General features: G+C 38.9%; 1 protein-coding gene and 1 pseudogene across 1 annotated transcript; both read right to left on the bottom strand.

Moving 5' to 3' along the window:
• Nucleotides 1-2,071: 2,071 nt before the first annotated feature.
• Nucleotides 2,072-3,587, bottom strand: LOC101724622 (olfactory receptor 52B2-like; annotated as a pseudogene).
• Nucleotides 3,588-15,497: 11,910 nt separating this feature from the next.
• On the bottom strand, nucleotides 15,498-16,523 carry Or52b2 (olfactory receptor family 52 subfamily B member 2). Its single transcript, XM_004863372.2, has one exon. The coding sequence runs from the start codon at nucleotides 16,464-16,466 to the stop codon at nucleotides 15,498-15,500; it is 969 nt and encodes a 322-aa protein (XP_004863429.1). The 5' UTR covers nucleotides 16,467-16,523.
• Between the last annotated feature and the right edge of the window lie 670 nt (nucleotides 16,524-17,193).

The raw sequence follows: 17,193 nt of genomic DNA, 5'->3' as shown, positions 1-17,193 counted from the left end.
GTTGGTTCATAAGGGCACTGCTCCCATGATCCAATCACTTCTTAATGGTCCCACCTCTTCATATCATCACAGTGGCAATTAAATTTCAACATTAGTTTCTGATAGCACACTGAAACAATAGTACTTCCAAATGTTGGCCCAGAGGGGATTTCAAAATTCTTATGAAGTATGATTTTTGTGTGTTTTATACTTTTCACTCTTATAAAAAGTTTCTAAACAAACAAAAAAAGTTGCTGAACATCCCTGTTGTAGCATTGTGTATTTTATAAGGGGGTGAGAAGCAGATAGATTTCCTTTTAAATTATAGGGTTTTAGATAAAGAAAAGCTCCAGCCAAATCTGATAAAAAGGTTCTCCTAGATCAGACTATGAGGTTTCTCCTGTGTAGGGGTTTTGAGTGTGGTCTATATGTGGGGAAAGGCGAGCAAAGAAATAAGTGACCAAAAGTGAAGGTGGTGACTGAGACAGTTATTACTTGATACAAATCCGTGAAATTTCCTGTACTGTTCAGTTTCCCTTGTAGCTAGTTGGAGACCACTAAACCACTTATGAGCAAAAGTGATGAGTCACTTCAACATCAAGGCAATTAATTATTGCTGTGACTCACCTGTGTCTCCTTCCCTGCATTGGCAACTCTGAAAACATGCATGTTGATATGACAACATCACAGGATGGCAGGATCGAGGACTCCTGAGCTGCTAAATGAAAAACAGGTCCATTGAGGCACACTATTTTAAATGAAAGAATAATGAACTCTGTATTGCTAATTCACTGAAATTTTATGATCTGCAACTGTAGCATAGCTTAAGCCATTCTTTCTAATGCACATTTTGAGATGCCTATGAGACATACAACAGGAGATATTAAGAAATAGTTGAAGCCAGGCATGGTGACACATGCCTGTAATCGCAGCACTTGGGAGGCTGAAACAGGAGTATCACCTACAGTTCGAGGCAAGCCTGGACTACACGGTGAGTTCAGGGCCAGCCTGAACTACAAAGTAAGACCCTGTCTCAAAAAAAAAAAAGAAAGAAAAAGAAAAAAAAGAAATTGTTCAGTGTATGAATGTGGATCTCAAGGGAAAAGTAGCTGGGATACAAATTTGGAAGCCATCATAATTTATAGAATTTAAAGCCATATAACTGGCTTTAACTAGAGAAAATTATAGCTTAAGAAAAAAAGTGAAAAATAGAAGGAAAATATGGAAACAAAGCTTTTGTACATCGGGAGAGGAGGGGGATTGAAGGGAAGGGAGAATGGGAGAAAAGAAGGGGGATGTATCATGTACAGGTGCAAATTTACTATGATGAATGTTATCATTATCTATGCCTAAAATGTATCAATAAATGTTTTGCTACGAAAAAAGGCACAGTAAGTACAAAACAAAAAAGAAGAAAAAGAAGGACATAGAATCAGATAACATTTGTTTGTTTCATCTTTTTAATGTCTGAATATCTGCATGGTACCGCATTTTTTTCTATTTTCTATGTGACTCCATAATTTGCTGTTTGTTCATAAGTTCAGCCCAAACATTCATCTCTCTGTGGACAGTGCTTGTGTCTGTGACACTTGGCCCACTTACCAGATGAGTAAGAGGATTTTTTTACATATAATGGTTAGAGTTCCTTACACATAAAATGTATTCGATATCAGACTTAATCCTTTCAACAATTTAATATTTTTGAAAATAATTTTTTGTATTTATTATCCAATTTGATTTATACCCCCAAAAATTCTTGTAGTGATGATTGCAGTGATGTCGGAGATGAAGATGGTCCTGACACATGCCTGGAAGATGAGCAAAAGAAGACACAGGAGCCTCTGGAAATATTGGAAATATCATGTACAGCAAATCTAAGACATCTTCTTTTGTGCAACAAACATTCAAGTTAGATTTATAGCTAACCCTGGGCAATCCTCACAGACACATCAGAGGATAGGTATAAATGGTTGAACATTACAAGTTAAGGCTAAATTTCAAAAAGATAGAAAACTCCCTACGGTCAAAAATCAGAAAGTAAGGGAGTCAGGATTTGAGTGCAGATAAATTTTATTTCAAAGAACATGTGCTTTCTGCCAGAACATACTACAGTGCCTAAACTTGGGAACTTGCTGGCAAGTTCTGTTTGCTTCTGATAAGAGAAAACTACAAAGGGCCCAGGAGCTGTCTCAAGTCTTCCCTGAAATAGATAACATGTGAACCATATCGTCCCTGATTTGCTTGGTCTTTGCTCCACAGATAATAGGGGTAAGCGTGGGAGGAACTAAGACATGGAGATTTGCAGAAGGGTGTCGATGTGGTGGGGAATATTTTTGCCAAAGTGGTGGGTAAGAAAAGTGAAAAATGATGCATGAAGTAAAGGAGAATAACTCCAATGTGAGAACAACAGGTATTGAGAGCTTTATGTTGGGCATCTCAGGAAGGAAGTCTAAACAGTGTGGAGTATCAAAATATAAGAAACATCGATGAGTGCAACATCTACCAAAACTGATGTCATTGGCACTGAGAAGCCATACCAGATATTGATGGTGATATCAGCACAGGCCAATTGACCCACCCCAATGTGCTCACAGTATGAGTGGGGGATGATATTGGTCTGCCAGTATGACAGCCTTTTCAGCAGGAATATGATAGGAAAAATAGTCCCAATGCTCCGTCCCCAGATGGCCAATTGTCATAGGCATTAAGATAGCTGTGTATTTCAAGGGAGTACAGATGACCACAGAGCAGTCAAATACCATGGCCAGCAGGATTCCTGACTCTCCCACAAAGGCAACATGGATGAAAAACATCTGAGCAATGCAGGCATCAAAGGCTACCTCTCCAGCATGGAACCAGAAGATAGCCAAGGCCCAGGGCACAGTGGTGGTGGACAGCAGAATGTCAGTTCCAGCCAGCATAGATAGGAAGACATACATGGGTTCATGGAGGGAGCGCTCACTCAGGACAACAAAGATGAGGGATCCATCTCTCAAAACTGCAGTGATGTACATGAGACAGAAGGGGATAGAAAACCAGGTATGATTCTGCTCCAGTCCCAGTATCCCAAGTAGGATGAACACAGTGGGATGGAACATAGTGAGATTAGCACCAAACATGGAAGTCTCTATGAAGACTAAATAAAGAAAAAGGCAGTAGGCAGAGTTGGCTATAAACCCCACTAAAAGGTGAGCATTAAATCGTGGAATCAATTATTAATGTCTTGACTTAGCACATATATTGTTTATGCTTTCATTCCCACACTATCACTACAAGAATAAACAAAAACAAAGGTTCCTGATCCCACCTCAGCAATGTCTAAAACCCACACATACCTCTGTGTTCTCACTTCTATACTCTTGCCCCAGCTTTGATCATCATTTGTTCTGTTGCAGCAGCACCCTAAACCAATATGGTCTCTCATTTCCCAGCTTTCATCTTCAAACCTTCACATTCATCAGCTCTGCTGCAGTCCAGGTGATATGCCCAGACAAAAATCTCATGTTTTCCCTACAACTCTTAATTGTTACAAGATAAAATCCAAACTTCTCAAGCATGCAAAACCTTCCACAATCCCACTGTTTTTCATTTTTTAAGTTTTAGTCATCTTTAGGCACACTAACAAATCTAAATTAGGTTGATAACTCTTCACATAAAACCTGAGTTTTCTAATTTTCATGACTTTTCTTGAGCTCTTGTCTTAAAATTCCTGATTTTTCAATATAAAAATTAAATATTTATCATCTAGGAAATCTTTCTCTGGTTCAAATCCTTATAAAAGCATAAAATTATTTCCTACCTCATTCAGTGAACAAATAGAAACTCCAGATAAATGAAAGATATACATTTAAAACATAAAACCATAAAAAAATTTTAAAGATTTTTAGGAGAAAACATGAGAAAATATTTGGGGAGTTGAAAAGACCTTCTGAGTAAGATAAGAGAATCTAATTTCATAGAAAGTAGCAGTTGACTGATTTGATTATGTAAAAATGTAGTCAAGAACAAGTAACAATTCTAGGAGAAAAAATATACAAAATGTGCAATAAAGGGTTAATATCCTTAAATATTAATAGTTGGTGCAAATATATAAGAAAAAATTAGAAAATGTGTGAAAAATTAAAATGAAATTTATACCACCAAAAAATAGATGGCCAATATACATATAATATATGCTCAATCTTCTAAATTTAGACTTTGCCGGGGGGGGGGGGGTACCAGGGATCAAACTTGGGACCTTGCACTTGCAAGGCAGGTGCCAGAACCACTGAGCTAAATCCCCAGCCCTCAGTCTTCTAAATTTAAAGAACTGGAATCCAGAATCATTGAGATATCACAGCTCTCTTGTCAAACAGGAAAACAACCCCAGTTCTGGTGTCAGGTAACATCCTATAACTATTTGGAAAATAATTTGATTTAAATGTTTTAATTGTACAAATTTTTTAATCCATTCACTTCATTTCTGGCAAGTACCTGCTGAATTTACAACCTGAGATCATAAAGATATATCTACAAGGATACTTGTTGCTACATTGTTACAACAGCAAAAGAAATCATGTCGGAGGTCCCCAGTCGCGCAGAACACACGCCGAATCAGCCCGCTGCAGACAGGCAGGTCTGTGCACGCCCTACCGAAGTCCCGAGTCACGCAGAAGACTCTGAATCAGCCCCCTGCAGACAGGCAGGTCTGTGCACGCCCTACCGAAGTCCTGAGTCACGCAGAAGACTCTGAATCACCCCGCTGCAGACAGGCAGGTCTGCCCACACCCTGCCGAGGTCCCCAGTCGTGCAGAACACACGCCGAATCAGCCCGCTGCAGACAGGCAGGTCTGTGCACGCCCTACCGAGGTCCCGAGTCACACGGAAGACGCTGAATCAGCCCCCTGCAGACAGGCAGGTCTGTGCACGCCCTCCCGAGGTCCCGAGTCACGCGGAAGACACCAAATCACCCCACTGCAGACAGGCAGCCACCTGGTTCCACACTAAAAAGACGCAGAGGACACCAGACCACCAGACCAAGGTACTGAGTCCCACTGTTCCCGGCCCAGAGGTAGGGGCTTCTGAGCCATCGTCCCACTGCTCCTGGTCCAGAGGAAGGGGCTTCCCGGTCACCATCCCTCAAGCTGCTCCCAGCCCAGAGGAAAGGGCTTTTGGGCACCTTCTGTCCCGCTGCTCCTGGCCCAGAGGAAGGGGTTTCCCGGCCACCATCCTTCCTGCTGCTCCCAAACCACAGGAAAGGGCTTTTGGGTCACCATCCCTACCGCTGCTCCCGGCCCCTGTCCCACCTCACCCAGCTCAGAGGAGGTAATCCGTGCAGGCGCTAACAGCCCCCCACCCCAGTCGAAATGAGAAAACACATAAAAAAGTCTCAAAATCAGACTTCCAGATCACCTACAGCAACCCCAAAGGGAAATGAGATGGAACACTCTGATACTCAACCACCTGGACCCACTGAACTGGCAACAAAAGGGGATCTGGAAAAAATGAAATCAGAAATAATTTCTCAGATAACAGGAGAAATTGTGCCCTTAGTGCAAGACATGATTAATAAATCTAGAGAGGAGCTCAGGAACATGATGGAATCCCAACATAAGAAACAAATGGAATCCATAAAACAGATGCAAATAGATTTCCAGGACATGAAAAACTCCACTGAAAGTCTACACAGCAGAATAAGCCAGTGTGAGGACAGAATCTCAGATATAGAAGATAAGATTGCAATTAGTGACCAGGAAAAGAAAAATTGCTTCAAAATTATAAGGGAACATGAGAAATCAATCCAGCAGCTGCTAGATGATGCAAAGAAGAATAACATAAGACTGATTGGAGTCAATGAAGAAACAGGAGAGAGTGGAGATGACATAAAAAATCTCTTCATAGAAATAATGGCAGAAAACTTCCCAAGCAGGGGAAAAGAGCTTGACATACAGATAGGTGAGGCATATAGGACTCCAAATAGCCTTGATCAAAAAAATCTACACATAGGCATGTAATTGTTAAGATTCCAGAAACACAACAGAAGAACAAAGTTCTCCAAGCAGTCAGAGAAAAGAAACAAATCACATACAAAGGAAAGCCCATCAGAATCACAGCAGACTTCTCAACACAAACCATCAAGGCAAGAAGAGCTTGGAGTGACATATTCCAAGCCCTAAAAGAAAACAACCTCCAACCCAGATTGATGTACCCTGCAAAACTATCTTTCAAAGTTGATGGAGAAATAAGATCCTTTCATGTCAAAGAGCACCTTAGGAACTTCGTGAATACCAAACCAGCACTCCAAAGAATTTTACACAATAGCCTAGGAACAGACATTGAGGATCACAACCCCAGGAAGCAAAGCAGAATGAACCCATCTGGCATGACAAGAAATTAAATGGAAAGAGGGAGAACCCAACAAAAAAAAAAGTCATGGCAATGACAAGTCAATACATTTCAGTTATAACCATCAATGTTAATGGTCTCAATTCACCAGTCAAAAGAAATAGACTGGCAGAATGGGTCAAGAAGCAAAATCCAACAATAAGCTGCATACAAGAAACACACTTAATTCAAAAGGAAACTCATAGACTGAAAGTTAAAGGGTGGAAAACAATACTCCATGTGACAGGAACCCGAAAAAAAGCAGGAGTAGCTATCCTCTTGGCAGATCAAGTAGATTTCCAACCAACAGTAATTAAGAGAGATGAAGAAGGACACTACATCCCTGTAAAGGGAACAATCCAAGGGAAAGAATCCAAAAGGAAGAGATGACAATCATAAATATCTATGCACCAAACACTAGTGCACCCAATATATAAAACAAATACTAACAGACATGAAAAGCCATATATGCACTAATACAATTGTAGTGGGGGAACCTCAACACCCCACTGTCACAAATAGATAGATCAACTAGACTAAAAATAAGTACGGAAATACTAGAACTCAATCGAACTCTTGAACAAATGAACTTAACAGATGTTTACAGAGTCATCCACCCCACAAAATCAGAATACACATTCTTCTCAGCTGCACATGGGTCATTCTCCAAAATAGACCACATACTCACACATAGAACATGTTTAAGTAAGTGCAAAGGAATTGAAGTTATCCCCTGTATATTATCAGACCATAGTGCGATGAAATTGGAGATCCATAGCAAAAGAAACTCAAAAAATTTCATAAGCACGTGGAAATTGAACAACACACTTCTGAATAACCAATGGGTCACAGAGGAAATTAAAGAAGAAATCAGACAGTTCCTTCAATTAAATGACAATGACAGTACAACATATCGGAATCTATGGGACACAATGAAAGCTGTCTTACGAGGGAAATTCATAGCAGTGAATACGCATATTAGGAAAACAGAACGAGCCCAATTAAACAAACTGATGCTGAACCTCAAGCTTCTAGAAAAAGAAGAGCAAGACAACCCCAAAGCTCATACAAGGGAAGAAATTATAAAGATCAGAGGAGAAATAAATGCAATGGAGACTAAGAGAATGATACAAAAAATCAATGAAGCCAAGAGTTGGTTCTTTGAAAGAATCAACAAAATTGATAAACCTTTAGCCAACCTTGTCAGAAAAAGGAAAGAAAAGGCCCAAATCCATGCAATTAGGAATGAAAAGGGTGAAACTACAACAGACCCAGCAGAAATCCAGAGGATCATCAATACCTACTTCCAGAACCTATACGCCAATAAGATGGACAACACAGAAGAAATGGACAGATTCCTAGATACATATGAATTACCAAAGTTGAACAAAGAAGACCTAAAAATTCTGAACAACCCAATATCAACCAATGAAATTGAAAACATAATTAAAAACTTATCACCTAAGAAAAGCCTGGGCCCTGATGGCTTCACTGCTGAATTCTACAAGACATTTAGAGAGGAACTACTGCCACTACTGGTTAAACTCTTCAATGAAATTGAAAGGGAAGCAATACTCCCAAATTCATTCCTGGAAGCAAGCATCACCTTGATCCCCAAAGCAGAGAAAGACCCAACTGAAAAAGAGAACTATAGGCCAATCTCACTAATGAACATAGATGCAAAAATCCTTAATAAGATAATGAAAACAGAATGCAGAAGATCATCAAGAAGATTATACACCCTGATCAAGTGGGATTCATCCCAGGGATGCAGGGATGGTTCAATATACAAAAATCAATTAATGTAATACTCTATATCAATAGAGCCAAGGACAAAAACCATATGATTATCTCCATAGAGGCACAAAAAGCATTTGACAAAATCCAACATGCATTTATGATAAAAACCCTACAAAAAATTGGAATAGATGGTCTCTACCTCAAACTGATAGAAGCCATCTATGAAAAACCAACAGCCAATATCATACTAAATGGTCAAAAACTGAAATCCTTCACACTAAAATCAGGAACAAGACAAGGATGTCCACTATCACCACTCTTGTTCAATATAGTTCTGGAAACATTAGCCACAGCAATTAGACAAGAGAAAGAAATAAAAGGAATAAAGATAGGAAATGAAGAAGTCAAATTGTCATTATTTGCAGATGACACGATACTCTCTATAGAAGACCCCAAGAACTCCACCAAAAGTCTTCTAGACTTAATAACCAAATTCAGTCAAGTAGCTGGTTGCAAGGTTAACACACAACAATCAATAGCTTTCCTCTACACCAATGACAGACTCACTGAGAGAGAAATAGGGCAAATAATTCCTTTCACAATAACATCCAAAAAACTGAAATACCTAGCAATCATCCTAACAAAAGAAATCAAAGACCTCTTCTCTGAAAACTATGGCACTCTGAAAAGAGAGATTGAAGATGATATCAGAAAATGGACAGACATCCCCTGCTCCTGTGTAGGAAGGATTAATATAGTGAAAATGGCCATACTTCCAAAACTGTTATATAGATTTAATGCAATTCCAATTGAGATCCCAGCAGCATACTTCATGGACCTTGAGAAAACAATCCAAAAATACATTTGGAGCAAGAAGAGACCCAGAATAGCAAAAGCAATTCTAGGTAACAGAGACATGGCAGGGGGTATCACAATCCCCAACCTGCAACTCTACTACAAAGCTACTGTGATAAAAACAGCATGGTACTGGCAAAGAAACAGACCTGAGGACCAGTGGAACAGATTAGAAGATGCAGAAACAACGCCAGACACACTCAGCCATCTCATCTTCGACAAAGGAGCCAAACACTCTCACTGGAGGAAAGATAGCCTCTTTAATAAATGGTGCTGGAAAAATTGGGCTTCAACTTGCCAGAGATTAAAACTAGACCTGTATCTCTCACCATGCACTAAACTAAAATCAAAATGGATTAAAGATCTAAATATTAAAATAGAAACTCTGACCCAGTTGGAACAGAGGTTAGGTAGAACCCTTGAAGACATTAGTGTAGGAAAAGATTTTATGAACAAAACCTCAGTTGTCCATGAACTAGCACAAACAATCAACAAATGGGATCTCTTCTTATTAAAAAGCTTCTGCACAGCAAGAGAAACCACCAGCAGTGTGAAGAGACAACCCACAATGTGGGAAAAAATCTTCACCTGCTCTTCCTCAGACAAAGGTCTACTATCTCGAATCTATAAAGAACTTGAAAAGATCAGACCTCCCAAATTTAAAGACCCAATCAAAAAATGAGCATCTGAAATGAACAGACATTTCTCAGACAAAGAAGTAGAAATAGCAAATAAATACATGAAAAAATGTTCAACATCACTGGTCATTTGAGAGATGCAAATGAAAACAACACTGAGATTCCACTTCACTCCAGAAAGAATGGCTGCTATCATGAAATCAACCAATAACAAATGCTGGCAGGGCTGTGGGGAAAGAGGAACCCTGCTTCACTGCTGGTGGGAGTGTAGACTGATGCAAGTACTGTGGAAATCAGTATGGAGATACCTCAAAGAACTAGGACTGTAAATCCCATTTGACCCCGCTATTCCACTGCTGGGGATCTTCCCCAAAGAAGTAAAAGAATCATACCACAGTGATATATGTGCACCCATGTTCATAGCAGCACAGTTTGTAATAGCTAAAACTTGGAAACAGCGCAGATGCCCATCAACTGGAGACTGGATAAAGAAAATATGGGGTTTTTTATAAAATGGAGTACTACTTGGCCATAAAAAATGAGAAATTAGAGACATTTATAGCTAAGTGGATGCACATTGAGGCAATACTCTTAAGTGAAATAAATAGGACACACATGTGTAAATACCGAATAGTTTCTCTGGTGTGAGAAACTGAAAGTGTAAATAAGGACTAAATGTATAATAGGTCATGTGAAATAGGAAGAAAAGGGGCAAAGGGGAAGGGGAAGTGGGAGGGGTAGGGAAAAGGATAGAAGGGAATGGATTTAATATGAGAAAATGAAAAAATGGAAACAAAATCTTTGTAAATAGGGAAGGCTGGAGGGGTTGAAGGGAGGGCTGGGCAAAGGTGAAAAACAAGAACCAAGAGAGACTATGTAAAGGTGCAAATTGCCAATGATGAATGTCATTATATTGTATACCTAAAATGTACCAATTATTAGAATGAATAATTGATAATGTAAAATAGGAAGAAAAGGTCCAAAGGGGTAGGGGTAGTGGGAGGCACAGGGGAAAGGAAAGAAGGGAAAGGAAAACATGATGAGAAATGAAAAAAATGGAAATAAAGTCTTTGTAAATAGGGAAGGATGGAGGGCTTGAAGGGAGGGCTAGGAATGGGGAAAAATAAGAACCAAGATGCTTTATATAAAGGTACAATTCCCAATGAAAAAAAAAAAGAAATCATGTCAACTTCATCACTATGGCAATAAATACATTATGATACATATATTGCAATGGAATATTTTGTTTCTATTTCATACAGTTAAATTTTTAAAAGCAATGCAAAGGTTACTGTTATTTCTGTCTGTGTAGCAGGACATTTTATATTATAAACAACAGGAAATCCATTTTGGCCTGAGCACAAAGAAGAAAGTCTTTGCTTCTACAACTGAAAAGAACATTTCTAGGGTCAGGTTTATCTAAAGATTTAAGATATCATCAGGGGCTTCATTTCCCTGTGATTCATCCATCCAGGAATGACACTACTAGGTCCAGAACTAAGGTGAGGTGAGTAAGCACTTCCTTGAGTATAAAATTTAAGCTGATATCAAAAAATGCTGCAATAAGATAAATAATATTTTAACAAAGTTTTAAAGTGAAAATTAATACAAAAATCTGTGATGTACAAAATATTAGAATTTTAAATGATGATAGGACCTGACAGCATGATATCAAGCCATATTTGATGTGAGGTAAAAAGGAAAATGGGAGTCCCTATATATTCTTTTATCAATGCTCAATAATTAAATGTTTTCTGTAGCTTTATTTTAAAATATTATTGATGAGTTTCTTCTATCAAAGTGATAATAAGTTCTAATTTTTATACAAATGAAATATTTAAATTTAAACCCATGAATTTGAATATACATACATTTCAATAATTTTAAACTACTTTAACATTCCAGAAAAGCAGTAATTTGAGTTCCACCCCTGCATGTCAGAAAAATCTGCAGCAGTTCAAGATGTCAAAATTTGTTCATATACTACAGTACACTATCCAGAGCACATGAGAAGACTTTGTCTAAATCAACAGTTTATTGGGCCTATTCAAGGAAAACCTAGAAATCCTAGGAATCAAACATTTATTGCCTGTCCAGAAATTTACCTCCCTTGAAGAGAAAGTTCTTTCTCAACATGTAAAAGAAACTGCAAGCTGCAGCCCCTGGAGTGAGAGGGGACAGTATCTGTACCTCATTCTAGAAATCCCTGGGGTCAGGAGGCAGCTTCTTCCCTATTATTCCTTAGGCAGGGTCTGGTTTAATTTAAAGAAAGCAGACCTGGACCCCAGAAGAAACAGCCTCCAGAGATCACTGACTCAAGAACCAGAGAGGGCAGTTAATTTAACTATGTCCTTCCATAGTACTCTAGACATACTACATCTGCTAGTGACACTATATCATATCTCTTAGGAAAATATGGACATAGAGAGGATTTGAGTGCTGCTAGTTAATATATAGATTATTAAGTCCCAGCCTATATCTGCAAGAAGTCAGTGTGATTAAGAACATTTGGAGAAATAGAAGAAATAGTAGATCAGGAGCTGAGTGTGCAAGGTGTGCGTGTGCATGTCCAGGCATGTGTGTGCCATAAAATTAGATATATTTAACAATGAAGGGTCCAGAGTTCAAAAACCTCACAAACACTTCAGTCCCACCTATACTGCAAAGGTCAATATATATAACCCTATGCTTATGCTGACACTATGAGCTAGACATACTCTCTGCCATCAGAGAATTCATGTTCTGGTGGTTTCATAAACAGAGTAATTAATTTTCAGTTGAGACCACACATATAACTGCTGTGGAGACTCAAAGGACAAGATGATTATCTCTGATTTTGGGAGACAGGTGAAGATAACAGAGTTACTGACTTCAGTACTCTACTACTTGCCAGACATGTGACTTGATTACTTATCCTCTCTGAGCTTTGGGTACCATTGATCTTAAAGAGAGATAACAATAGCACTGTCTTAAGGGAGAAGAGCACTTACTATGGTCCTAGTTTGGAATGACCTCTTTATAAACATTACCTATTGCAATTATTATTATCATTAATATATTATATGCTAATACTTTATAGTATAATGGTATATTTTGAAATAGAGACAGAAAAGATTAAGTCAAGATCAGATTATTAAATTAATGCTTACATTATAATTTACTCCATAGTCTTGTAATTTCCAAACTCTGGATAATAGAACACTAAGATATGTTAGAAATTTAAATTGCTGTGTTATCAACAAAAATCATACTGACATGGAAACAGACAAGTGATCAGAGAAGTGTGGGCAACACTGCAAACTCTAACCCTCTCCTGGAAGGCCCTGTGCATGACTCAGAATGTCAGTGTTTTCTGTATTTATTTGGTCATGGAAAATTTTTTGTTAAGTGATATGTAATAAGGTTTTTTTCATTTAACCTTCTCAACAACCCTATGGAGGTACTCTATAAGCTACCCACTTTATAGGTTAAAAAATAAGAACTAAAAATGTTAAATGAGTCTCTCAGATTCAGATAGTCAAAAATTGATGGGATAGGACTTAAATCTTGATTTGACTCCAAATACCACCCACCTACCTAACTATTCAGTAGCACCATCAAGAGAAGTACCAACCAAGAGCCTGTTAAAAAGGAGGCTTTTCAGTGATCTATGAGAAAATAATAGCATATCTGTTTGTTTCTTCTTTGTAAGAGAGAATCTTTTTTGTTGATGGTACTCTGAGTAACTACTTTGAAGATAACGGTACATAGAGTATTAACTATTATTATTCTCTTATTTGTTCTGAAATTTTGTTTTATTACTTCATAAAATAAAATAGAAAGAGTAGCCTTGAAGGAAAGAAGCTAGGAAAGATTCCAGAGTTTCTAGCTCAGGGAGGTTAATGGGATCATCATAATCTAGTTCACAAGAAAAAGAACAAAGAAAAAAAATTGGCTTAAGTTAGAGTTCTCAAAAAAGTGTTTCACACTACAGAGACAAATAAAGGACTCAATACTGGCTGAGGAAATGAGTGTTAATGACCTTGTCTAGAAAATCATAAAAGGATGTGAGTCAGGAGTGTGAATACTCAGAAAGTACTGTACTCCAATTTTGCTAACCCGGCCAAGAACACTGTCCTATAATTCCTAACACTGGAGCTGGTCAAAAGCAAGGTAAAATAGAGAATCAAGAATACCATTTTTTCCTGCTTTGTCTATTCTCTGGTCTCTGAGTCACAGCAAAAGTGTGAGAAGAAAACATTGCAGATCAGCAGCTGATTTGCCTCCATGATGCTAATCTGCCTTCATGAGGATCTGGTTTCTTAATCACTGGTTTTGTGGACTAATTTAGTGGCCATTTCAATGTATCACAGAGGTGTATGATCTGAGTTTAGGGTAGTAATTTTACTCATTTTTCAAACATTTATTGTGTGCCATGCATTTTTAATGTATTAGGGGTACAAATATTAATAATACACAATTTCTATTTCAAGCGGTTTACAGTTAGGGGTATAAATAAATAAATGACCAGAAAATTACCACTGATTGTGCACAATTAGACATATATACAAGGTGGACTAGACATGCAAAGATAAGAATCCTGGCTTACCTGGTGAAGTTAGCAAATATTTCACAGGGACGGTAGTTGCTGAACTAAAAAATGAAGAATGAGATGGAATTTTCCAGATGGTTAAAGGGCATGCATGTCTGTTTTTTAAAACTTGTGCCATTGTAGAAGTAAACAGAGAGCTACTTGATTCTGTACAAAGTAAATGCACATTTTGAGGTTTAGAACATGGAATCCTCACTCCAGAAAGAATGGTTGCTATCAAGAAATCAATCAATAACAAATGTTGGCAGGGCTGGGGGAAGAAAGGAACCCTTCTCCATTGTTGGTGGGAGTTCAGACTGGTGCAACCACTGTGGAAATCAATATGGACATACTTCAAAAAATTAGAGGTCCCATTTGATCCAGCTATCCCTCTGCTGGGTATCTTTCCATAAGAATTAAAAGAATCATACCACAGTGATATATGTGCACCCATGTTTATAGCAGCACAGTTTGTAATAGCTAAAACTTGAAAACAGCCCAAGTGCCCATCAACTGGAGACTGGATAAAGAAGCTGTGGGTTTTCTATAAAATGGAGTACTACTCAGCCATAAAGAATGAGAAACTAGAGACATTAATAGCTAAATGGATGTACATTGAGGCCATACTCTTAAGTGAAATAAATAGGACCCACATGTGTAAATACGGAATAGTTTCTCTGGTGTGAAAAACTAAAAGTGTAAATAGGGTTCAAATGGTATAATTGATACTGTGAAATAGGAAGAAAAGGTCTAAAGGAGCAGGAGAAGTGGAAAGGGTAGGGGAAAGGAAAGAAGGGAAAAGAAAAAATATGAGAAAAGGAAAAAATGGAAACAAATTCTCTGTAAATAGGGAAGGGTGGAGGGGGTTGAGGGAGGGCATGGAAATGGGGAAAAAATAAGAATTAAGATACATCATGTAAAAGTAAAAGATCTCAATGATGAATGTAACTGTATTTTATATCTAAAATGTACCAATAAACAAAAAAAGAAAAAAATGGAATCCATTCATATGTTAAATACAATATTTTTTCTCTTTATTTGTTTATATCCTTACTTCACATGATATTTAGTTCCCTGTACTTCTGGAGTACATCTAGTCTACTGAAGATACAAAATGCTCATATCAGAGGTGTGTACACTTAGTTATTTCTGGGGTGCAGAGAGGAGTGTGAAGCAAGTAAAGAAAACAAAGAAACAAGAGGAAGCAAACAGAAGAGAGGGAAAAAAGAAAAGTAAGAGGAGAAAAAAGATGACTTAGAAGAAGAAAGAAAAGCCCTCTAAGTCCAGAAAATCTCTGTATTTCACATCAAGCTTCCTTGATGCAGCTGGGCAGGAAGATACATGAGAATCTGTCAGCCCAAAGGGGCAGCACACCACCAAATCCTCACATCAAAGAGCCAGTGGGCTACACCTTCCCAGATCTGCTTAGTCTTTACACCATAGACAATGGGGTTGAGCATTGGTGGCACCACCACATAGAGATTGGCCAGCAGGATATGCACATGACGGGGAAAGTTATGCCCAAATCGGTGGGTCAATAAGGTAAAGAAAGATGGAACATAAAACATGAGGATGACAAAGAAGTGAGACCCACAAGTACTGAGGGCCTTGTGCCGAGCATCCTGGGAGGGTAAACGAAACACTGTTCGGAGGATCAGTGAGTAAGACATAGCAATGAGGATCACATCCAAGATGACCATGACAATGGGCACTGAGAAGCCATACCAGATGTTAACAGTGATATCAGCACAGGCTAAGCGGGCCACTCCAATATGCTCACAGTAAGAATGGGGGACAATGTTGGTTCGACAGAAGGGCAGCCGCTTCAGCAAGAAGATCACGGGGAAGATGGTGCAGAAGCTTCGAGTGACAATGGCCAGAGCAATTCTTCCCACAGTAGGCCATGTCAACACTGTTGTATACCTCAGGGGGGCACAGATGGCCACAAAGCGGTCAAAGGCCATAGCTAACAGGATTGCTGACTCCCCCACAAATATAGCGTGAACGAAGAAGACTTGGGTGACACAGGCATCAAAGGCAATGTGATGAGCATGGAGCCAAAAGATAGCTAGGGCCTTAGGCACAGTAGTGGAAGACAAAAGTATGTCTGTGACTGCCAACATGGAGAGGAAAAAATACATGGGCTCATGAAGGATGTGCTCTGTGATGATGACCACTATCAAGACACTGTTCCCCAGGACTGCAGTGATATACATGAGACAGAAGGGTATTGACAACCAAACGTGATAAGCTTCCAGCCCAGGGATGCCAAGTAGGACAAAATCCGTGGGGTAGAAAATGGTAAGATTGTTATGTATCATGGTGCATATTATGGTCCTCTGTAGAACGGCTTAGAAGCTGATTCGGTGACCACTGAAAGTAACAGCAACAGAAACACAGCTTAGTATGAACAGAGATCAAAGAAAACAGTATGACTTTATATACTGTTGCATTCTCCAGGAGAAATTCTCCTACAGCTTGCTCACTAGGGTGTAAGAATGGCTTCTGGCCATTGAATATAGAGTATCTCTGGCAGTGACATTTCAAGATCCAGTAGGGCTATACCTGCCTCCAATCACTGTGTCTGTCCCCTGAAATTGGCCTCACCTTTCATTTCTATCATTCATTCCCACATAAATACTATTTATCCATACCCATCTTGTACTTGTCCCCTCCCCTAAGACTTTACTCCTTCTGTGTTTACCTAAATTTCCCTCCCCTTCCTCTTCTGGTTACCAAAATTTTAACCTTAAAATACCTCCTTAAACTAGGCATGATGGCTCATACCTGTAGTCCCAGCACTTGGGACCCTGAGGCAGGAAGATCACCTCGAACTCAAGACCTTAAGCATTCCACAGGATACTTGTATTTATGGTTCCTTGCACATGGAAGTAAATTCCCACATGGAAACTCAGAAGGCACCTAAGTGGTGTATATACCATTCTGACCCAGATTCACATCTCTAAAGCCAGTGAGCAGTAGGGCAGCAAATGAAACCAAAAAGAACAATTACTACCCTTCTCATGAACTTCTCATGCTCTTTCCCAG

This window comes from Heterocephalus glaber, unplaced genomic scaffold (assembly GCF_053883595.1).
Source record: "Heterocephalus glaber isolate CG9 unplaced genomic scaffold, H.glaber_assembly_v1.0 deba00001428, whole genome shotgun sequence".
In the NCBI taxonomy this organism is placed as follows: Eukaryota; Metazoa; Chordata; class Mammalia; order Rodentia; family Bathyergidae; genus Heterocephalus; species Heterocephalus glaber.
The sequence above is the reverse complement of the archived record's forward strand: the minus strand, read 5'-3'. Positions and strand labels throughout refer to the sequence as shown.

Coding starts and splice junctions, on each gene's coding strand:
- Or52b2 (XM_004863372.2), bottom strand. CDS start 16,466: ATGATACATAACAATCTTACCATTTTCTACCCCACGGATTTTGTCCTA.